General features: G+C 42.0%; 1 protein-coding gene across 8 annotated transcripts in view; it reads right to left on the bottom strand.

Annotated features, from left to right (window-relative positions):
- LOC110987750 (uncharacterized) overlaps positions 1 to 24,607 on the bottom strand; it is a 523,067-nt gene that overhangs the window by 134,925 nt on the left and 363,535 nt on the right. For all 8 annotated transcript variants that reach the window (XR_015425693.1, XM_087138265.1, XM_087138261.1 and 5 more), the window contains one exon: positions 21,790 to 21,967. Coding sequence is in view for 7 of the 8 variants with exons in the window: in XM_087138265.1 (XP_086994391.1) it covers positions 21,790 to 21,967 (178 nt within the window). In the remaining variant the exon portion in view is untranslated. The remainder of the gene's footprint in view (positions 1 to 21,789; positions 21,968 to 24,607) is intronic.

The raw sequence follows: 24,607 nt of genomic DNA on the forward strand, positions 1-24,607 counted from the left end.
CTTGTGATCTTGCCAACTTTGTTCCCAGTTAGAGTATGAGTGAAACTCCACTCCCAGTCAGTATCCGGCATTCTCCTGATGACGAGCAGAGCATACTGCTCGAAACGTCGAGTACCACTGGTTCTTTTCAGAACCGCAAATACTCACAAAAGAGATACGTCCATGGTGCTACCGCAAACCTACTTTCTATTGTACCTATTCACCATGCAAACCTTCAAGACTTATCTACGATCGCTCTACGGGGAGCAGACCTGCGCACAAGTTAGGTGCTTTGAGCGTTGTTCCATCAAGCGCTCGAAATTCATCAACAACCTAGCCTTCCTGAAACGATGCCGTGATACCAACATTTTGCCTCCTGGCTTTCGCGTCCGAGATCCCATCCGGAACACGAAGTCTCAGGGTATTCTTCACCAGTCCAGCCTAGCCCTTCTCCGACACCGCATCCAAGCCACAAGATCGACCCTGGCACACCTAGACAGACAACTTTCCACAGCACAGAATCACATCGCTACAGCGGTTTCGACTGAAGACTTCACCAAGATCAAGAGAATGACAGACAGTGTCTGCCACCATGTCTTCAGATCAACTCGCCGCCGACAGATCAAGAAATTCCGTCGCCTCTCCAAGAACCAGAGTAAATCCCATATTCCCAGTCGGACTATAGGATCTTCTATATCCTCATGTCCATACCCCACCAAGCCCCACCTCCGTTCACAAGCTGCATTCACAAGGCAAACCGTGGTCAATCTCAGTCACCGCCACTTGTCACCCACGGAATCCAAAGTCCTTGCCCTCGGTATGAACTTCGCCTTGGTCCCGCGGTCCCCTCCAGTAGCAGACATCATCCAGTCTGTTGAGCCAGCCCTTCGCCACCTGAACAAGAGTGCTGCGGACGACGCCCGCCTCCACATCAGCCAAGCCCTCAAGAACCACAAGCCCGTCAAGCCCAACATCTCTAAGACCGAACAGCAAGCCATCAACAGCCTACGTAGAGATCACTCCATCCACATCCTCGCTGCAGACAAGGGGAACGCAACTGTCGTCATGGACAAAGCTGACTATGACCGTAAGGTGCGGGATATTCTTGAGTCGGGTGCCTACCGGCCCCTTCACAAGAACCCCATACCTTCCATCCAAAAGAGATTCCAGGCTAAGCTCCTAGCCCTCCAATGGTCAGACAGCATCTCCATGGCCCTATACCGACAGCTTCGACCCTCAAGTTCAAGATGTCCAAGATTCTTCGGCCAGCCCAAGATACACAAGACCGGTATCCCACTCCGACCCATCGTAGCTTCCCGAGGTGGCCCCACCTACAACACTGCCAGGCACCTCACCAAGATCCTTCACCCTCTGGTTGGCAACACCCCACATCATATCAAGAACTCGGACCAGTTCGCCCAGTTCATCGACGGGTTGTCTCTACGCCCCACAGACATAATGGTCAGCTTCGATGTGGTCTCGCTCTTCACTAATGTTCCCACATTCGAAGCATGCACCATCGCCAAGGACAGGTTACTTCAAGATCCCTCACTCAGCGACCGGACCAACCTCACACCACATCAAATCCACGATCTCCTGAGCAGCTGCGTAACATCTTCCTGCTTCCAGTGGAGAGCCAAATTCTTCGAGCAGTCTTCCGGAACCTCCATGGGATCGCCTCTATCCCCGGTTCTGGCAGACCTGTTCATGGAAGAATTTGAGCAGACAGCCCTCTTCTACGCAGACCTCAAGCCCAGCGTATGGATCCGGTATGTGGACGACACTTTCGTCGTCTGGCCACACAGCCCACAAGACCTCCAGCTGTTTCTTCAACACCTCAACAGCCAACACAACGACATCCAGTTCACCATGGAGCAGGAACAAGACGGTCGCATTGCATTCTTGGATGTCGAGGTTTCAAGATCACAAGATGGCACCCTATCCCGCACAGTGTATAGGAAGCCAACACACACCGACCGCTACCTAAACAACCGGTCTTTCCACCATCCCAGCATCAAGGCCTCCGTCAACAGAACCCTCGTGCGCCGAGCATACAACATCTGCGACCAAGACCACCTGCAACTGGAACTTCATCACATCTCCACAGCACTACAGCGGAACGGATTCAAGTCAAGACAGATCAAGACCCAAGACCCTAGACCCCCTCCAGACCAGCGGGTCTCCCATACCCAAGGTCAACCCATTAGGCACATTAGTTCTGTCACCCTCCCCTACATAGGCAATACCTCCCACCGGATCCAGCGCATCCTTCTACACCATGGCATCAAAGTCTTCCATACCGCCCCCAAGAAGATCCAAGCAGCTCTCCAGTCACACAAGGACAAGCAAGACCCCAAGACCAAGCCAGGCGTCTACAGGATCCCCTGCGAATGCGGCAAGGTGTATATCGGCGAGACTGGCAGAGATCTCACCACCAGACTCAACGAACACCGAGCCCATGGACGACGGGGGGATCTCGAGAAATCTGCCATCATCAAGCACTCCAGCACTGAAGACCACCAAGTCCACTGTATCTTTTCTGTATGTAAGTTTTTGTGTTTATTTCTTTAACAAAAACCTCGGATACTCCGCTCCAGCCATTCCTTATATCTGGACTGCTATGCTCTTGTGCATTGTGGCCTGGGTATATTTGTCTGTTACAGGTCCATTTCTGGGGGGAAGGCATTGCCCGCTTTGGGTATGAGGTAGTTTGTGTTCACATGTGTGTGATTTAAAATGGCCAACATGTGCAGGAGCATATTTAATGTCAACCATGCAGGGAGCAACTACTTGTAGTTAAGTTAATTTGTTATCTTTATAGCCATATTCCTGTGTGATTAATTACTTGATTTGAAAATAGATAAGCCGCTGAAAGATTTCTGCAGATTGGCAAGTTGGCCAAGTATCATACATTTTAGTTATTTTCTTTGATCCCACGTTTGTTATCGGGGTCCTTCATGGATTCCGTTACAATATATTGACTGTATGCAAATCACTCAATACTAAATTATTCATGAGCAGTGTACATGTATTAAAGGAAGTGCGGTTCCACCTTACAAATATATCACATCTCCTCCCCACAAATTATAACAATTATTTAAATGTTCCATGAGTCCAGATGCAAATGTGTACATGGTCTATCCTTTGAATTATTGGAGCCTGAAATAACAGTCCTGTAATCTGTTCAAAAGAACATGTACAAGAGGAAATAAAAGCTGGATCATAACCATGTCCTTGCTGGTGATGGCATTTTTTTTTTTTTTTTTTTAAATTACACTCTAACTTGAACTTCCACGAACGAAAACTGTTTTTCTTCTCTGTTTAACTTTAACTACTACTTAAGTAATGACTTTGTCCATGGTTGAGAAATATAGTGGGTGTTTAAACGAAATCTATTTGGCAGTCAGCTATAGATTCAGTTTATCTGGAGGTTTGCATTTGCGTGAGGGGTAGCGGCCTTCAACAATATGTGGCCCACCTGGCGAAGTGTCTGAGGTTGATGGTGTTTTGCGAGGCAAGGTTGTTTCGCTAGGTGAGGTGAGTTCTTGCTCTGCGGGTGGTGGTGTGGGACTGTCCATTACTGGTGTCACAATCTCTTGTATGATATCGTGCGTTTCACGCATGATCAGATCTGGGGGTCTCCCTGTGTTGCAGTCGAGGAGTTGATCAACATGTTGGTGCCAGATCATGTTTGGGCCAATACAACTTCATAGGACAAACGTCCAGTGCGAGCATGTGCAACACTGGTTATCCATTTCTGCTTGCCTCAATAGTCACGAACAGAAACAGTCTGGCCAATGTGAAACTCAAGTGATGCCTGGTCTATCTGCTTGTCATTGACATGGCAGCAAATATCGGCTTTCAGGATATCCAACTGTGAACGCAGGCTTCTCCCAATTAACAGCATTGCTGGGGACTCTCCTGTTGTGCTGTGTGGGGAATTTTGGTATGCAAACGTAAAGTTAGCCAACTTGGCTGATGTAGATCCTTTCTCCCCCTCCATCAATTTCAATGCTTGTTTGATGGTTTGAACAAAGCCTTCTGTGAGGCCGTTCGTGGATGGGTGATATGGGGCAGTCGTGATGTGTTTTACCCCGTTGCGCTTTAGAAATGTCTGGAACTCCTGCGATGTGGACTGTGTGCCATTATCGCTCACATGTTGCTTTGACACTCCATTCCGTACGAAAATACCATGCAGGATTTCAATTGTTCGGGCAGAATCTGAAGATTTGGTGTCCACAACTTCAGGCCACTTGGAATGCGCATCCACTACCACCAGAAACATTTGACCAAGGAAAAGCCCAGCGTAATCAATGTGAATTCGCTGTCAAGTGTGACCAGTCGACCTATTTCTCTTATGGTCAACAGGTCCCTCAATTACACATTTTTCATTCTTTCTTCTACACACTTTTCCACTAGACTTTGATCTCGATAGAATTTGATTCCCACAACACAGCCCATCAAATACAGTGCGCCCTCGAACGGTAGTTTTCTGTAAATACATTCCATGCAACTCTACGCAAATTAACAACATGTGTACTCGTAGACAGCATTGTGAATGCCCTGCCATTCCTTGTCATACAAATTGCGTGTGTTGTTCGGCATTTTATTTTTAGCAACACTGACGCACTATTATGTATTGGCAACATGTGCACTCATAGAGGGTCTTGCAAACACCCTTCTGTGTTTTGTCAACCAAATTTTGTGTATTGTTGAACTTTTATCTTATCGACGCTGATCCACTATTATGCATTGGCCACACAGTAGTCTTCTTGGCTCGAAAATGCACATTTTTCAGGGAGAATACCTCCAAACTCCAAGGAGAACACATGTCTTTTCTGACTTCTCTGGTTTTGCCTGCGTCACACACTATTGCCACATATTCACACTCGTGGATACTGCTCCAAAATATTTTTGATGTTCAGTCATTGTAGGTTTTGTGGTGCTAGATTGTTGGCATCAGGACAGGCACAGATTGTGGAAGACTGCGTGTTTCATCCATTATACACCTGAACCTCCTTCCCTTTTTGCAGTCTTGATTGCCACTGAGTCTTCAAAATCCCTCAGTGTTGGATACTGCCACAAATTGACAGCCGTTTATTGATCTGTACAAACCGGTAGCATAACTTACATGTAATTGCTGCTGTATGCACCCAAATTGTGTAATTTTTTTGGGGGGGGGAAATCTATTTTCTAATAAAATCCTCTTCTATAAATCTGGTTGCTCACTGGGTCTTCCCTCTCTGTAGCCCTGTTGCATAACTTAAATATCTCCATCTAATCCCACTTGGTTACACATGGGGTTGTTGGCCATTCCCATGTGTGTAGTGGTGCTGACTTCGGATTGTGTTAGACTTGTTGGCAACCAGCACAATCCATGGCAAGCTGTTCTATGTTACTGTCAATGCCAGGCCACCATGCATACCCACATACTAGGGTTTTCATTTTCACAAACCCTAGGTGGCCCTCATGTAGCTCATTGAGAACCTGCTCACGTAGCTTTGATGGGATTACCACATGAGGCATCCAGCATGCAGTGAAAGTTCATTCCTGTGTGCATAGAAGGGATTGAGCTCTGTATCATGCAAATGTGGCCACCCCTTCATAGTATATTCACAAGCTTTTGGGGGGCGTGATGTCTCCTTGTGTACTTGAGAACTTGTAACTGGCATTTTCTCAAGCTGCGGTATGTGCAGAAGATCATCCCGGTCAGTGTGCTCAACCCTGACTTCAGGTACTGGCAGTCGTGAGAGTCCATCTGCATTGCAGTATTTGGTAGTACTCTTGTACTCAATCTCATAGTCGTGACTTGCAAGGAAGATGGCATATCGCACCAAACGTGATGCTGTTGTTATAGGAAGACTTTTAGCGGGGTGAAATATGGAAGTGAGCGGTTGATGATCAGTCAGCGAGGTAAGTTTCCTTCCCTGTAGATAGTCATTGAACTTCTTGACCCTCCATATGAGCACTAGGGCTTCCTTGTCAATTTGTGAGTAATTTCGCACTGCGGAGGAAAGTGTGTGGGAAGCTTCGGCGACTGGTCTCTCTGTGTTGTAGGGCATTACATGGGACATGACTGCTCCCAATCCATATGATGAGGCGAGTAGTGCACCATGTCTGTATAGAGAAAACCATGCCCTTTTTCTAGGTTTTCCTGATTCTCTCGACCAATCAGAATGCTGGATTTTGCTGATTGACTGCCTGATTTGCATAATTTGAGGAGCCGGCCCGTACCATGTCTAGTAGGGGTTTTCAATAAGTGAGGAATGTACTTATGATTAATTAAATTGTTCTTTTGAATTCTTTTATTTTGCTGTATAGGCCTAGGTATTATATTTTCAACTTTATGCCAACAATACAAGACGGTACGAGCCGTGCAAATAAAATGTATAAAATGCTATTGTAGGATTTATGTACTTGTGCTTGTATGGACATGCTTTTCAAATCGGGCATGGTGGATTCCCTTTGAAATAAACTAGAATAGATGAAAAGTTCATGTTTGGCACAATTTGACCTTGCTTATGAAATTATGGCACAACATAATGAAATAGGATGAGTCATGTCATGTGCGATGGCACACTGACTGGTCCACCAGGAGATCCTAAGGTAATTAAGGAGTAGGGAGCGATAATACTTACACAATAGACAGCTCCTGCTGGGTAATGAGAGGGGTAATCCCTAGACAATGGACTGTACATAGTGGGTGAACTGTATGGGCAGACTATTGTGTTAATGATTACATTGTGTATGTTGGAAGTGAGCGTTGGTCCGACTTAACCTTTGGACACTAAAGGAGAGAGGGCGCCCACGGGCTAACGAGCTTGCGTTTAGCTTACTATGGCTACCAAGATTTGATTGATACGGGAAGAAGACTTTGTTGTCCCTAGCTGAATTTTTACTCCTTTGAACTAGAGTGTTTTACATCGGTTACCCTGTACAGGTATATGGTTTGGGCTATGGCAGAATTTTAAAAATTCTTTGAACGGATGTTTTATGGCGGTTTGATACCCTGTACATGTAGACGTTTTACAAATTCAGTCACAGTGGAGCGTTACTGTTGTTCTTTTTTGTGGAACCTAAATGTAAAATACAGCATTTTATAAAACTACGAATTCTTGGGGGTGGCATGACGTCAGTTGGGGATTTTTAGCACGTAGCAAAGGGTTAGATTTATTCGTCGTGATTTGGAATATTGTGCAGAAGTTCTGGCCAGTATCCGAACTGAGAATTATATTCGATAGCCGTACCGATAAGTATAACACAAAAAAAATTCAGTGGACTTCACATATTGGTTTTTGATAGGTTGGTACTGGTACCGTTTTGTTTCCCATTGTTCATCATTGATTTTTTTACAGTAATTATCTTAGTAATTTTAAGAATTACTACAAGGGTGATTACCGAAAGTTTGTTTACTTTGAAATCAGAGGCATTACATGTACTCATTCTTGTTGGAGCCATTTGTCTCTACAGACTGTTATCTTTTAGGCATGCTCCTCTTCATCATGAAACAGTCCGGCAAATTTTTCAGCATGTTTAGGCAAAACTCTATTCAAGGCTTTGTTGACGTTCATGCCTGTATCAAGTTTTCCATCGTTTTCCATGAAACAAATGAAATCGACTATATCTTAAATATACATGTATTTACTGCTTCTGATTTGCATATTTCATTGTTTATTGTTCACATTGGTCTTTTTATTGCTCAAACTGCTCTTTGTATTGCTCTTTTACTCGTTTTATTACTTTTTTACTCTTTTCATTGTTCAAATTGTTCTTTTTATCGTTCAAATTAATTTTTGTATGGTGTAAATTGATCTTTTCATTGTTAAAATATACTCTTTTCATTGCTCAAACGGATGTTTTATTTTTATTGTTCAAAATGAACTTTGTATTTTTCAGTTGGTCTTTTTATTGTATAAATTGGTCCTTTTAATGTATAAGTTGCTGTTTTTATTGTTCAAATTGCTCTGTTTATTGCTCAAATCGTTCTTTTTATTGCTCTTTACATTGTATCAATTGCTCTTTTTATTGTTCAAATTGGCCTTTTTATTGCAGGGGGAAGTAAACGCCAAACCTACACAGTCCAATGAGATTACCAATGAGATTTTGAAACTCGATGGGCTTTTGACGAAGTTTGCTTAGAAGACGGATTGAGTTTAATTGGACAGTCAGGATTGTAGTGCGTCTACACTTCATCAGATGTGATCAGCGACTTGGCCATTTCAAATGCCTTCTGGTAATCTGCAGACTGTGCCCATTTCCGATTCTTCTCAAGCAACTGATTGAGCGTGTGCAGTTTGGGGGCCAATTAGACTGAGGAAGGCAGGAACCTTTTTTGTCCTGTATGTTATTGGGGGTAAAGTACTGGTCTAAATGCTCCACATGTGTGCGCCAGTCTTCCACTGAACGGTCGTACGGATCGATTCAACCAATAAGGGCGTTTGTGACTACCATGATTCACTGACAGTCACACAAAACATGTAAGGCAGTATAAAGTGTATGCTACATGAGTTGACAAAGTCAATGTGCATATGTGCATACCATCGCATCAGTCGTGCGATGGGTCAAAAATTTGGCAGAAATTTTACTAACAAGCAGTATCTCCCAAGCACATGTGCACAGGGGCTGCCATACTGAGAAAACATCCTTTTCACGTACACCAGGAATAAGGTCATGCAGTGACCCTTGACATATATAGACTTTATGCAAATCTCTCAATACTAAATTATTCACGAGCAGTGTACATGTATGAAAGCCAGTGCGGTTCCACCTTACAAATATATCACATGATGTAAACTGATCATCCAGAATATTTCAATTTCTTTATTTGCTTTGTGTGTTGTAGGTATCCTTCATGCTGCTGCTGAAGTGAAAGGAGATAAACCTGTTCTCCATGATCACAGTTTCAAGGGATGAAATTCAACGTAACTGCGGTTACTTATATACATGTATATCAAAAGCATGGCTACACAAGATGAAGGAAGCTGTTGGAAACCAAGCAAGGAAAAAAACAAGGTAATTAGCGGTGACAAGGCCTGCTGTTCGTATTGACACACAAGAGATGCCCAGTTCTAATTAATTCAGTCATGAAGCAAAGAGGGGACGGGACCCATGCATGCACTAATGTAAATCGCTCACTGTGATCAACATCCATGCGTCCGATCCCCATTGTAACATTCCTACTCATATGTAGCCAAGTGACATCAAAAGTGCTTGAAATTCTGACACCTTTTAGCACAAATATTTTCCCCTTTTAGATGACACAGAAGAATGTCCACCAACACATACATGAAGGAAGTGGTGTCCCAAGTATACCAAGAGTTTTCTACAGAAGGACTTCATCAAATACCAATATTACTTGAAACAACTGCAAACAACAGTACATGAGATATACATGTGTGTGTACATGTACATGTCCCCTGCATATTTGTTCAAGATCACTGCAGAAACTGTGATCACAGGTCTCAGAAGCATTACACACAGTTTCAACATCACAAGATCCTGAAATTTTGAGTGTGTTCCCATGTCTTCTTATTTCTTCAGGGCAAATGCATAACTTTGCCAGTTTTACATAATACACAATAGTAAAATGCCTGCAAGCACAAATGCAGTTTTTCCCTTAATAATTTATAAATAAAACCGATTCTGTAACCCTGATATTTCCTTCAACCTCTGGACAAGTTTTAATGTTCAGTATTTTAAGTGTAATTCTTAACATACATGTTCAGAGTGTGGGCTGCTGTGCACTTGCAGATACAGTTTTAAAAGTAATAATTTTGTTTAATTACTTTCAATTTGGACTAAGGAAATGTACTTTAGGAAGAATAGTGTAAAATTGATGTTTGCGTATTTTTCTTCCCATCTTTGAAATTGATGTTTCTTTGTTTGTGTATACCGATACCCCTAACAGTCCCAAATCCTCTAACCTTCTAAAGCTTCTGCCATCTCTGTCAGTCAAATTTGTATGATGTGTATTATCAAAAGAGTGTAGTGGGCTCTCACTTGATGAAATTCAACACTGTGTATAAAATTGTCAAAGGGAAGTTATATTGACAAAAATTGACCTTGTAATGATAATGACATTTTACCTTTGCTGATTCCCTTCAAACCCGGCACATTGCTAGACTGCCACTTGAAGATGTATGCCGAATAATGACGTCATCATGATCTTATCTCCCGATTTATTATGGAATTTTAATATGTAATTTTTCACCATATGTTTTGTACATGTTTTTGAAGGCCGTTTTTGGTACTTGGCAATCTTGCATCTCCATCAAAGTTGATCAAAGCAAAGCTTGGACACCAAAAATGTACTGAATGACGTCATCAACCAATTTATTAAAGAATTATTTGTATTTCAGTTTTCCTCATATGTTTTGGACACATTTTTGAAAGCTTTTTTGAAACTTGGTAATCTTGCATCTTCAAGTTTGACAAAGCAAAGCGTCTGACACCAACAATGTAATAAAGGAATGGCGTCATGATGATATCATCAGACATAAAATTAGTGCATAATTATGCTTAATCTTCACAGATCTACAAAAATCAACCGTGACCTAACGACAGCTATTCGATTCCCGCCCATTCCAAGTTCAGTTTTTATTAAACCAAAAGAGTTTCTCGAAACAACTCAGTGATTGTCCACTGACAAACACGGCGCCCATCTGTCTTCTTTTTTTTTTTTTTCAGTTGTTTCGGTCACCGCCCAAAACAGCTTTTGTTTTTGTTACCAATTTTTTTTTTATATATATATTTTTTCTTTTGTTTTTCACTTTTTCCCCATAGACATAACACAGGGTCGTTCTACAGAGCACTTTTGGTCCTTGCTTTGGGCTGGTTTTCTTCAAACCTGGCACATCGTCCATCTCGTTTCTTCTTTTCCTTCTTCTTGTAATTGTGAAAATCCTGTTTCTTTTGTACACAGTTTTTCTTGGGACCATTTTAGTCCCCTTGCAAGGTTCAATCTTCATTGAAGTCGCCTCAAGCAAAGACCTGATGACAAAAACGTGTCTATAAGCAATGACATCATGATGATGCCATCATCTGATTTTTTATTGAATTTTTAATATTTCTTTTTACCCATAGGTGTGTATACATTTTCAACTGCCAGAATGGCATGGACTTTACACTCTGCAAAATGAAACTTGATCCAAGCAAAGACCATGCAGCGTAAATGAACCAAGAAGCACGACGTCACTTTGACATCATGAAACAATTTATAATTAATTTTTGAATATTAATTTGTCCAATCAGCTTTGTACACATTTTCAAACCCACTGACTTTGTACACACACAGTTTATGCTTTATGCAATACATCTGTGTGCGATCCGCTGACCTGTGCGATCAGTCGATGTTAGCGTGATCGCACATTCCTATTGCATCATTTCTAGTCAGTGGGTTTGAAAATGTGTACAAAGCTGATTGGACCAATTCTTCCTCTTCTGACCAAAAGCCCATTTGTTTACTGTACTTTCTTTCCCCCATCAACTTTGGTCCTTTTGCAACTTTGGATCTTCATCAAACCTACATCAGTGAAGGACCTTAGTGCAAACATGTGCATGGAACAATGACATCATGATGGCATCATCAATGAATTTATTATTGATTTTTAATTTATATTTCAGCCCACTGACTTTGCACACGTTTACCTTTGTTAATTTAGTGATATTCAGTGGTCCTCAAAATTACACCAAGCACAAACCTTTAAACAAATATAACATTCAAATAATTACGTCGTAATGATGTCATCAAGTGATTTATTACTAAATTTGTAATATTTAAAAGTTATGTTAAAGTTTTAAAAATCCATGTAAAATCAACTGTGGCCTCCCGTAAAATTCTGTTTGTGGCAAGTGGCTGAGTAATATTTACGTACGGGTCAAATCATGTGACCCTTCCTTCTGGTTGGAACAGGAAGTGGGCTTATTGTTTAAAAGTGGTATTTAAAGTGTCAACTTATTTTCAATGTTGTTAACATATTGGGGTATAGTATCCTTTAACCACTTCCAGCCGGGGGCTCCGGTACTGGAGCCATAGGCCTTATATTTGGGGCCGGGGACTCCAAAATCAAAACTTTACTATAAAAAAAAAAAAGTTGCTGGGCGTTTCTTAAAAAGTTTGGGGCTGTCAGTTAAAAAGTTTAGGCCATCATTGGCCGGTGAATTGTGACTTTTTTATAGCAGGGGTGACCGCACTTATTTTATAGCCGGGGTGACCGAACTTATTTTATAGCCGGGGTGACCAAACTTATCAAAGTCTGGAATAAAAGTACGAGCTCCTGAGAGCTGCCGGCCACTGCCAATCAATCCCTGTATTCTTTCAGCCCAGAGCGCTGCAATTAGCGGAGATAATCCGTGTATTGTTTTGCAGAGCGCATTTGTTCGTGCTGCCGGGCGCTCGCAGGGGATTATCGCTGCACTGCACCGAAGACAAAGCGCGGGCTGTGCGGGCTCATTATGCACCTGCGCCCCATGAATGACCCAGTCCCGGCACTGCTAGCCCTTGCCACGTTGACTGACAGGGCACGGCCCTCGCTGTTTGAGAATAAAAATGCTGTGCAGTGTTCACGTGTGTTCATATTGGGTATCGTGTTATTTAGAGTACAGACAACATGGCTGAAGTTATATCTGGAGAGTATAGTTCTTCCAGTGAAAGCGAGTTTTATCTGAGTTCAGACGAAGTTTCTTCGTCTTTTTCATCACCGCCATCGCCTGCTCAAGTACAGTCAAGTACAGAAATTGACCGTGATGTACCCTTGGTGGTATATGCCAAGCGCAAGAGACAGTCCCGTACACAGACCGCCACGTCGACCAGCAGCAGTGCTGCACCATTCCGGTGGACAGATAAAGACAGTACACCGCTGAAGTACGGCTTCACCGGTAATGGTGGTGCCGTCGATCCCTGCCTGCATCGCAGCTCGACCTGCAGTGAAGCCTTTGAACTGTTTTTTGATGACGTTCTCTACAACAAGATAGTGCAAGAGAGCAACCGGTATGCCGTGCAGAGGCCTGCTACGACATCGGCGCACATGCGATCATGGACTGATCTGAACACTAAAGAACTGAAGGCCTTTCTGGGCCTTTGCCTAATGACTGGCATTGCGAAGCACCCCACCCTTCATAGCTTCTGGTCCACCGACCCACTACTGAAGATGAGCCTATTCCCGTCCATCATGCCCCGAGATCGCTTCCTTGCCATCCTGCAGTCCCTGCACTTCAATGACAACACCACCATGCAAGATGACTGCACCGACCGCCTCTTCAAAGTGCGCCCAGGGGTCGACCATCTTGCTCAGAAGTTTGCCACTGTCTACGTTCCTCAAGGGACATTTCCGTCGACGACTCCCTGCTGAAGTTTTACGGGCGTCTCCGCTTCGCTACCAACAACCCCAGAAAGAGGGCCCGCTTCGGCATCAAGATGTACAAGTTGTGCCAGAGCACCGGGAGTGCCGCCAGGTACTGCTACAACTTCAAAATCTACACCGGCCAAAGTAAAGGAGACCTCCCAGAAACTACACAAGTGGTGATGGACCTGGTGAACGACCTTAGTGGTAAGGGCTACAACCTTGCCCTCGACCGGGCCTTCAGCAGTCCCGATTTGTTTCGACGACTTCACAACCAGAAGTTCAACGTCGTCGGCACCGTCATGGGGAACAGAAAAGGGACGCTGAAAGACCTGCAGTCCGTCAAGCTGAAGCGGGGCGAAACAGCGTCCCAGTGGGCCGACCTGGGTGTCAGCGGTTTTCTCCTGGCCATGGTGTGGCGAGACAAGCGCAACATCCGTATGCTCTCCACCATGCACATGGCAGACATCCGTGGCACCAGCAAGCAAGATAGCACAGGGCAGGAAAAGCAGAAACCGACCTGTGTCATCAAGTACAACGTCCTGATGGGGGGCATTGACAAGAGCGACCAACTAGCGGCAAATCATCGAGCAACTCGTAAGTCCCTCAAGTGGTACAAGAAGCTCTTCTTCTACCTGCTCGACTTGACGCTAGTGAACAGCTACGCCGTGTACCTGGCCGTTGGTCACTGCCTCTCCTTCCTCGACTACCGCTTGAGTCTTGTCCGTGAGCTGCTGTTCGACGAGCCCTTGCCCGAGTACCGCCCTCAGCACGACACTCCACCATTCACAAACTCCCGCTTTGTCGGCTGACACTTCCCCGTGGACTTTGAGAGGACCAACTATGGCGACTTCCGCTACCGGCAGTGTGTCCTCTGCCCTTCCTGTGGTCTGCGAAAGAAGACACACTTCGAGTGCGACACGTGTCACCAGCCCCTCTGCGTCGCCCCCTGCTTCAAGGAGTGCCATACTCTCCACTAATTGACACTTTGAACATTTATTTTCATGGACATTTTCATTGACATTATACTTTGTGTTTTTAATGTGTGTTTTGACTTGATGCCCCACTTATCTAGTGTAAAACAATATGTCATTTACTGGTGGTTTCACTAGGTGGTCATAGTTTCAACCTTTGAAAAAAAGTGACAAAAAGACAAAGTTTCTGGAAAGTATTGCCTTGAGGATGTTGTATTTTCATCTCTTGAAAAAGTGGCACATTTCCTTGTAATGGTTTTACTAGGTGGTCATGTTTTCAGCCTTAGAAAAAAATAACAAATAGGACAAAGTTTCTGGAAAGTACTGCTTTGAGGATGTTGTATTTTCATCTCTTGAAAAAGTGGCACATTTCCTTGTAATGGTTTTACTAGGTGGTTATGTTTTCAGCCTTTGAAAAAAATGACAAAAAAGACAAAGTTTCTGGAAAGTACTGCTTTGAGGATGTTGTATTTTCATCTCTTGAAAAAGTGGCACATTTCCTTGTAATGGTTTTACTAGGTGGTCATGTTTTCAGCCTTTGAAAAAAATGACAAAAAAAGACAAAGTTTCTGGAGAGTACTTTTTATTCCTTGCACCGGTGTTTGCTTTTTATTTGATTGGAAAGAGTGGAAATTTATTTTACTACTTTTATGAGTTCAACTATTTCAATGAGAAAAGAAAACCACAAGAGAAATGACAAGAAGAAAATAAGAGAAAAAGAAGTTCTCTCCAAATATTTGTCTGTGTGTGTATTTCTATGTGTACTTTATTTTATTGGTTTCTAAATTTCACTTGAAATTGTTTGGGAAATAAAGTTTGGGAAGGGAAATATCTTACACTATTGGAGGGAAAATGAACAAGTTGGAAGATAAAATATGAGAGTGGTTTGGGGGATATAAGTTTGGTAGACGGGAAAATATATAACAGAAAAAAAAACCAATAGCTTAAAAAAATAGTTACATATTACATAAGTTACATGCAGCAGCGCCACGAAAAAGACACACTTTTAGACCCCTTTTTTTTACAGCGTGAATTCATTTGTCCGTCATTGCCTGCACTCACTGAACAGTTGACAAAGCCCAGTGCATGTGCACAGCTTCCCATTCACTCAAGCCCAGCACACGTGCACAGCTTCCCATTCATTCACCGCATATTACACGCTCCGCATAGCAACACGGCAGCATAGCAACGCACTGGGCCAAGGCCCGGAACAAACGAGCCCTTATGTAACGCACACAATGGGGGCTCTATACAAAGCGGGCGGCATGGCCGCAAAACCGAAGGGTCAATGGAAGTTGCTTGTGAGGGCTAGACTCGCCACGGGACACCCATTTTATGGGGTTTAGGCGTTCAGAAAAAAAGATATGAATTTCTGAAGATTTTTGAAAAACGAAAATATGAAAAAAACGCCCGGCAGCGCATGTAACAGTTAAAAAAAGCACCCGGCAGCAAGTGGTTAAAACATCTATTGGAGATGTCACATAATTGTCAAGTGTCCTCTAGCGACAGGGTAAACATTTTAAAAAAAAAAATGAATTTTGAATAGTCTGTGGTGAAGTTTGTCCAAATCACCTGATATTTGATGTGCAAAATGATCTTTACTCAGTTAACACGTGTGAAATTTGGGGCCGATGACGTAATCAGACCGGCAGTTATAATAAAAAGTACTTTCATTCTTCAAAATTTAGTAACAAATCAACTGTCAGAAGTGTAAGCGTGAAATGTGCATTAGAAGATAGCTAAAACATCGGAGACCATTGCACAAAGTACATAACTGGCTTACCTATTCACATACGAGGCACTGATGAAAAAACAAAAAAAACACCTCACTGTATTTGTGTACTTGAAAATCCCCATTTTACCGTGTATTGGCTTCAATGTGGGTGAACATGTTACGTCTGCCTATAACAAAGACACAGTGAGTGGGCGCATACTCGCTGTGTTAAAACAAGCACGTACAGGTAGCTATTGAAGGATGTGTTACAGATGATCATTGACCATGTATACATAGTAATGATGTCTAGAGAAGACAAGTAACATGACATTAAAGGTGCACTCTTCAAAGCACTATACGTCGTGGAATACATGTCTGATTTGGTTTAAACCTTGCAGATATCTTGAAAAGGGAGTTTTTAGAGGAATATTACCCGATATGATGTTGAGGCATCATGTGACAAGTAACATGACATTAAATGTACATTCTTCAAAGCACTGTATCTCCTCAAGTGCGTGTCTAATTCGGTTCCAACCTAACAGATATCTTGAAGTGGGAGTGCTTTTGACATTGACCTGAAGGGATGATGACGTCATCATGTGACAAGTCACACGACATTAAGGGTGCACAATTCAAAGCACTTTCTCTCGTGAAGTACATGTCCGACTGAATTCAAACCTTGCAGATATCTTGAAAAGGAAAGACTTCTGTGGAGTTTACTTGTGCACATGTGATGTGTCACACATAATGATATATGCAAATGAGTTGACCTCCCTATGTACTTTGAGTATGGAAAGTTACCAGTATTATTGTATAGGCCCTGGGGCTTAAGAGACACGTATCAGGTGGGTTATTACATACAGGACAGAAGAGCAATAAACACAGCAAGCAGGTAGTTTAAATTCGTCTTGGTTTAATCCATGGTTCAGTCCATGTTCAATGCAAATGCTACAGTTGGTGACGAGGATTTCAGTCACGTTTGAGTCTGTGATTAGTTTGGGAAGTGAAGAAATACCACCAGGAATGGAGCAGAATAATCAACTGATTCGGGTTGACAAGTTTGATCCGCACGGTGACCCGACACAGCTAAGGCAAGCATGGCGTCGGTGGTTACCGGGCTTTGCGTGCTTTACCATGGGCAAAGGGGTCGTCTCACAAGGACAAAAATGAGCCCTTCTGCTGCATTTTGCAGGAAGGGAGGTTCAAGATATTTTCTTCTTTCTGACGGAGGAGGAAGGAACAGACGAATATAATAAAGTTGTTAAGACTTTGACAAAGCACTTTGAGGTGAAAATCAATGTACCGTACAAGAGGTATCGATTCCGCAGGATGGAGCAAACCAACAACGAGAAAGTCGACCAATACATCGTTCGGTTCAGACAAAAGGCAATACTGTGCAAGTTTAAGGAAATCAGAGACCAAGTGATTGCACAGTGTAAATCACACAAGATCCGTACTAAATTATTGGAGAAGGGACGGTCGTTGACAATGGATTGTTTGCGAATGATTGCAACCAATGTGGAATGACCAAAAAGTACCAACACAAGAGACAATCGCAGAAGTGGACAAATAAGGGAGAGATATGGAAAACGACAACAGTTGGAGGGCAGAGAGAGTATGACACTGATGGTAGTGAGTCAAACTCAGGGTATGCGTTCCGTTTACATGATGTAGGCATAGGCCTGTAGGCTGAAGGGGTTTGGGGGTTCAAACGATCCCCCTGCTCGCTTTTGAGTTCCGCTAGTTGGTGGTGTTTTTTTTAAATAACAAACTCATATTTTTAATATACCATAATTGTCGGAATACAAGCCGTGGCTTACATGCTGATTCTCATACTGAAAATGTCCCTGAGGCTTAGTATACTCCAGTTGGGTTATACGGCAACATTTGAAGAATACAATCAGTCACTAAACGCCTTGCTGTGCCTCGGCTCAGCGCAGCCTAGCCCAGGCTGCCGCCTGGCCACGCATGCAAGTGGCACAGCGCTCCAGGTGCATGGGCAACACAGTCATATTTTTGTTGGGTGCCATTTACACTGGCTCTACTAAAGTGTTGGAAATGAAGGAAACCAGTCCAGAGAGAATGAAAAGACTTGTAAATGTACCATAAGTACCGTTCACACCTCACAAATTGTGTGGCACGTCTGTTTAGTTTGTCTTTTACAGTTGTGTTATCCATGTTGTTTGTAATTTTACTAGTCAATTGGTTAAATGTTAAAAAGAAAGAAGTGCTGCATGGCCCTCCCAGTAAGGACACTAATCTAGCCCACTAAAATTGGTAATTTCAAGGACTTGGGCAAGTTTTGGTTTAATAACAACACTCATTTGTGCACTGCTTCGCATTATAACTGAAGATACTGTACCCAAAAGTAGCGTAGACCCTAAAGTGGAACACTTCAAATTTTCGCTTCTAACAATTGTGTTGAGAGAGAAATATTTTACCTACAATATCACGAAAGATGAAGTTTAACCAAACTCCAAATATTCCAATTAATAAATGCCAATATCATATATCCGCTACAAAATTCCGATGAAATGATATTTTGGCCCAATTTTCCATTTTGTTTTTTCCGAGGAGCAAAATTAACTCTTTTAAATGTACCCCAAATTATATACATACAATTTGTTGCTTAGGTAAGTGAGTGGAGGTAATAATTATCTACTAGAATTTATCAATTTTAAAGAACGTCTGATTTTTTGGTGGGATTTTCTGAGATTAAAAAAAAAAAAGTTCACATCATTCGCTTGTCACCCAGTGCCTGATTGAAGGTGCTCAGTGACGCGCAAATTCAATTTATGACACGCTGTGGATGATTTTAAAAACTGAAGTATGTAAGTCTTACATGCAATCCTTCAGTTCGCGAAAAACATACAACTTGTTCAAAAGCACATTATGATAGGCCTTTGTATAAAAATGTGTATTCACAGTGCCACAAGGTCCACTTCTGGGTTGGACGAACCCCCCATGGAAGATAGAAGTAAGGAAGGAAAATTTCAAGTGTATCAAGGGCAAGGTTTACCAGCAAATGTCATTATCGACAGTGGAGCTTCAGTTAATGTCATCAGTAAAAGTTTGGGGGAAGATCTGAATAGCAAACGAATCAAGTGTAAGTCAGAAAGAAGCAATAAGAAGTTGTATGCTTATGGAACAATCCATTGAAAGTTATTGGGAAGTTCACCACAGAAGTTAAAGTGAGTGGTTCATATGACACTAGTGTAGAGACTGATTTCTATGTTGTCGATGAAGAGGGGCCTGTACTTTTGGGTAAAGACACCTGCAGTGAATTGGGTGTGCTTAGACTCGGGATAAACCTGATGGGTGGAGAAGTGACCGATCGATACCCAGAATGTTTTTACGGGGTAGGAAAACTAAAAGATTATAAGCTAAAGCTTCACATTGACAAAGAGGTTAAGCCAGTGCACAACAAATGTATCAGATACCATAAACGTTGCGACAGAAAGTCAGTGACAAAATGGATGAGTTGGAGTCACAGGGTATAATTGAGAAGGTCAATAACTCAACCTCATGGGTGAGCCCTGTGATTGTTGTACTCAAAGGCAATAGAGATATTCGACTCTGTGTTGATATGCGTAGAGCTAATGAGGCCATTATCAGAGGGAGGCACCCAATTCCAACTGTTGATGATATATTGTGCAATATGAATGGTAGTGAGGTATTGAGTAAGCTAAACATGAAGTATAGGTATCATCAGATCGAACTTGATGGAGAGTCTAGAGAAACACCAACTTTCATGACTCATGAAGGTCTGTAAAGATATACAAGGTTGATGTTTGGTATCAGTGCCGCACCAGAAAAATACCAACAGGTGGTGTATCAGACATTGCATGATTGTGAAGGGGTTCAGAACATATTAGACGACATTGTTCATGGCAAGACACAAGCAGAGCATGATGCAAGGCTAGAAAAAGTTCTGTGCAAACTGAAAGAAAAGAAGTTGACCTTGAATAGGAGCAAGTGCCAGTTCAGTATGTCAAAGATAACATTCATGGGGCATGTGTTGTCCAAGAATGGAGTTGAACCCACAGAGGGGTGGATCAGAGACCTGAAAGAGGCAAGATGACCAACTTATGTGGGTGAAGTTAAGAGTTTTTTAGGACTTGTGAATTTCTCGGCACAGTACATTCCAAATTTAGCAACTGTAGCTGAACCATTGCGTAGATTGATTAGAAAAAAAAAACACGAAAAGTTCATCTGGGGCAAAAAACAAGAAGACAGTTTTGAGATGTTGAAGAACTGCCTAACCCAAGCTGAGACTCTTGGATATTATCGACTTGGTGCAACGAGAACACAACTAATTACTGATGCTAGTAATGTGGGCTTGGGGGCCATGTTGCTCCGGGAGTATAAAGGGGAAACAACTGTTTTGCAAGTAGGGCATTGACAGACGCCCTACTGATCCTGTCTACTTCAACTTGATCCTGTCTACAACACTTGTGCCCAGGTGACACAGGTATGGAAGGAGATTTTTTGTCACAAGTGGGGGGATGACTTCTGAAAGCTCAGCAAGGCCTCCATCCCAGGTGAGACTATGAAGCTGGCAAGTGCGTAATTGGTGGTGCAGGCTAAGGGTGTGCATGGTAAGTGACTTGAGAGTGGGGGATGATTATATTGGTAACCCCCCCCCTTCTGGTCAAAAAGTGGGGAAGGGATATATCCCCTGATCCCCTGGGATCTCTGCCCATGGACACAGGCTCTTAAAGTTTATAGATGAACATCTTTATTTGGCAGTGGCAACTGGGAGCAGAGTGCAACCGTCACTATGAAAATTTGCAAAATTATTCCACGAGACTTTTATTTCTTGACTTTTCTGTTCAGTGACGAAAAACTGAATACATCTGCCACATAAACTGTGCCATAGGACCATGCTGGTCTGTGTCTCACATTCCTGGGCTGCCTCAGGGATTGTTCATAAACACTGTGATAAAACACACAATGCTCCAGGGAGTTTCTTTTTCAACTATGAAATTATTGTTTATCGCTGCTCTGCCACCTGTTGTGTCCGATGAGAGGAAACTCTTTGCTATTGCTATTAAAAACATTTAAATATCGTAGCATCTGGTGTATGACATTTAACAACACAAAGTGAAACTAATGTTACCGAGTGGATCCACTCGGAAAGAATGGGGGAAACAGCTAGTTCCAATATACAATGATTATTCGGGTGTAGCAAGGGTATCATAAATAAAAAACACATTCAACAGGGATGAGGAAGAACTGTCATTTGGACTGCTTGTTCATCCCTCCCACAAGTTGCAGGCTGCCTGAAATGTAATGGTTATCAGCAGAGGCTGGCAAAAAGGGAGACATTAACATTGGCTAAAGTTGAATTCAAATCAACAACTCATGCATTTTTGCTCAAGAAATAAACTCTGAAAATGCCAAAAAGAATGTCCAGTGTGCAAAAAGGGCAGAAACAAGGATGCAACACATTCTAATTCTGCACATAAAATTCAGGGTGGGACTGTCAGAACAAAAAGGTGTAAGGCCGCAAGATGGGGCTAGTTAGAATTGTTTATGCATGGCTGCGTACAACACACATGGTCTGCTAAAGTGCAATACATAATGTAGTTGAAAGGAATGCAATCAATGTGACTCACTGACTGAAGAAAGAAAAAGAACCAGCGTCAGGTAAGAGTAGGGCGGAAACTCCACCTGGTCACACTAACAAATTGCAGAATTGAAAATGACCAAGAGAAATTAAAATGATAATGAAGGAGACCTCCCAAATAATTGTGATTTAACACCTGTCACAGATACATACCGGAGCAAGGTCTTCGTACTGAACAGGGAGTTCATTGACAACCATCAGCACATCCAACTTTGTTTTGAGATGAGGAATCTCACACAGCTGCAGCATAAACTGGTCGGCATTTTCAAGCTCAGCCTGCCTTTCTTTAAATTTTTTGTACGTTTCCATGTCTTCAGCTGTTGGGTAATACCTGTCAGTATCGAGAACAAGAACAAGCAAACTGTTCATCTCTTACAGTCAAACTAAAGCTTCAAAGCTTTTCAATCTTCAATATTTGAATCTAAAATCAACCCTTCCAGCAGCTCCACTGCATACAATGTGTAAAGCAACCTGGAATGATCAGAGATTTGTAAGTTCAAACAAACAAGCAACCGGGTTACACTTTTAAAAAGTTTGATCTAATTTTTTTGGTTTTGGTTCTTTGGTAATTTTTGCTTCTGTTTTGCACTCTTATTTGTCAACATGAAGTGACAATATGAGATTTAAAAGTGTACATCCTAATACTACATAGGAAAATGTATATTTACTGGCTGAATGGTTACAAAATTGATTAATTTTGAGATCAAGCCTTTTATAACATTCAACTATTATTCTTTGAAAGTATCATCAAAGCCTCTTAAATGCATAGTCAATTCACCCTAAATGAATTGGGAGGTAAGGTGGTTCCATCCCCGTGACATTTTCCTCTAGTGTCATTGCAATGCCTTTTTTTCTCACAATCGTTCTTGCATTTAAGTAATGTCTTGCAATTATTTGACACCCATTTTGTGAAACCTGGACAGACAGATGTCACAAAAACACCCTAACACAGATTGGCCAACTATGTAAGGTTTTCTCATGTGATGTGCTCATATCACGTGAGCTGACCCACATTAGGCCATAAAATCCAAATAATCATAACCATTTCTGTTATAAGTTTATTATGTTTGGTTAATTCTAACTTACTGAACATCATATTTGGCAGACGAGCACTGTCTAAAATTGCAATTGTTAAAGCCCAACTCATGATGTGCCTAGTGTCTCTGGTTGTGCATCAGACATGAGCTATGCTCCAGCTTACACAATTTATATAAATTATGTAAGCCCAGTCCACACTGGACTTTTTTTGGTCAAGTTACCAAGACAATGAGTACTTTTCCCATTTTAAGTCCAGTGTGGACATCCCAGCAAGTCTTGCTCTCAGTTACTTTTACTTTGTCACATGGTTATTTTTAATGGCCAACTTCTGCCCAGGAAAAATTCCCTGGTCACTTTTTCCAGGAAAGTCCAGAGCAGACAGTGCAGAGTCAGTAAAACCATGGAAAGTGGCACAGTAGAGTGTACATGTACATCCAGCCTGGGCGTAAAAGTATGCAGCACACAAGGAAACAACCCACATGTGTTGCATGTTCCACTATGGTTTGGAATGTGGTGAATGCTTCTAATGCATTTGTCCTTTTTTGGTCCAAATCATGGCAAAAAATTATTACTGATATTGGAAGGTTCATTGGTGTTGTGCATGCACCATTTCCAGATAATAATGGAGGGCAATTAGAACAAAAACAAATGCAGGAAGGTAACGCCAATCGCCCTCCTAAGTCATTGTAATGACACCTTGGTTACTGCTCCCGTGGTCTTGGCATTGAACATGGCTGCCATCATGGTGTAGTACTGAATGAAAACTCAGGTTTCTTAAATAAAAAATGGGGTTGGGTAGGTAAACAAGTCCCCCCTCGAAGTTAAATAAATAAAAACAGTGAAAATTTCTTCCTTTTCACATGCCCAGCTGTTCTCCCATCCATTATATACATTTAACTTTGGTTACAGCACTCTAATTTTAGCAGCAAGAACCAGAGCAACGTGCACGCTTTGTCTTGGATGCTTCTTCTAAACTGTGTGAGTGCGTAATGCAAGTTGCTTCATGTTTTGGGACAGCCTGCAGAGTTTGTTAATTACTAATTACAGGCGGTTGTTTTATATTTGACTCCATACACCCTCATCTACATAAACATTTATGGTAAAATTCATACAATTTTAGATGACATGTATCTGTGTTATCCTGTGAATTGCTGTGTATAGCCTTAAAACTTTAGATTATGCTGTACGGTACAGGTGCACCTGTGCTTTGGTTTTACACGGTCAGTTGCACTGACGTTTAGCGAACATTCAAATATGTTCAGTACCTTAGTTATATGCAGAGTGCTTTAATTAATGGGAATCTGTATCATTCAGTGCTTGTAGTGAGCCATGCTGCTGTCCTTGTACTGAAATTGTAGTCGGTAAACATTCCAGTGGTAAAAGCAACTGGTAATCGATGTCCTCATCCAAGTCTACTGAAAAACCACCTTCACCCATTGAGTTTCACATGTACATGCATATTTCCTCCTTCCACTTAGGTTTGCTTATTGATCAGCGCCAAACACTGAACCCCAGCCAGCTTTTGTGATGGAAACGAGATGTCTAATATCATTCTTTGGTATTTAGTCATCTGATGCAGTAGTAGCTTTTTGGAGCTTTGAAATTCATTCATTTCCTCTGTTCCTGTAAAAAAACAAAAATCACATTCTTGCACGCCTTGGTTTTACAAGAATTTAAAACCCATAAAGATGAAGCCAGCACTAAACTAAAGACCATCCTGATGGTCATTAGCGTGCAAATGTTTCTTAAAGCCACATTCAAGAATGTAAAGGAACCAGGAAATATGATTTTTTTGTAATAAAGTTTACCAAACACCCTTGAAATTGCATCTTTGGGTTTCAATTGACCTATTTTAAATGTTTGTTTTGAAATCTTAACTCATATTTTGATGCTTTTTTGGTTATGTTAATGCAATTTGCATATTCATTAGCAG

The sequence above is a fragment of the Acanthaster planci genome, linkage group LG06 (assembly GCF_054643075.1).
Source record: "Acanthaster planci isolate LZ-2023a linkage group LG06, COTS_SCS, whole genome shotgun sequence".
In the NCBI taxonomy this organism is placed as follows: Eukaryota; Metazoa; Echinodermata; class Asteroidea; order Valvatida; family Acanthasteridae; genus Acanthaster; species Acanthaster planci.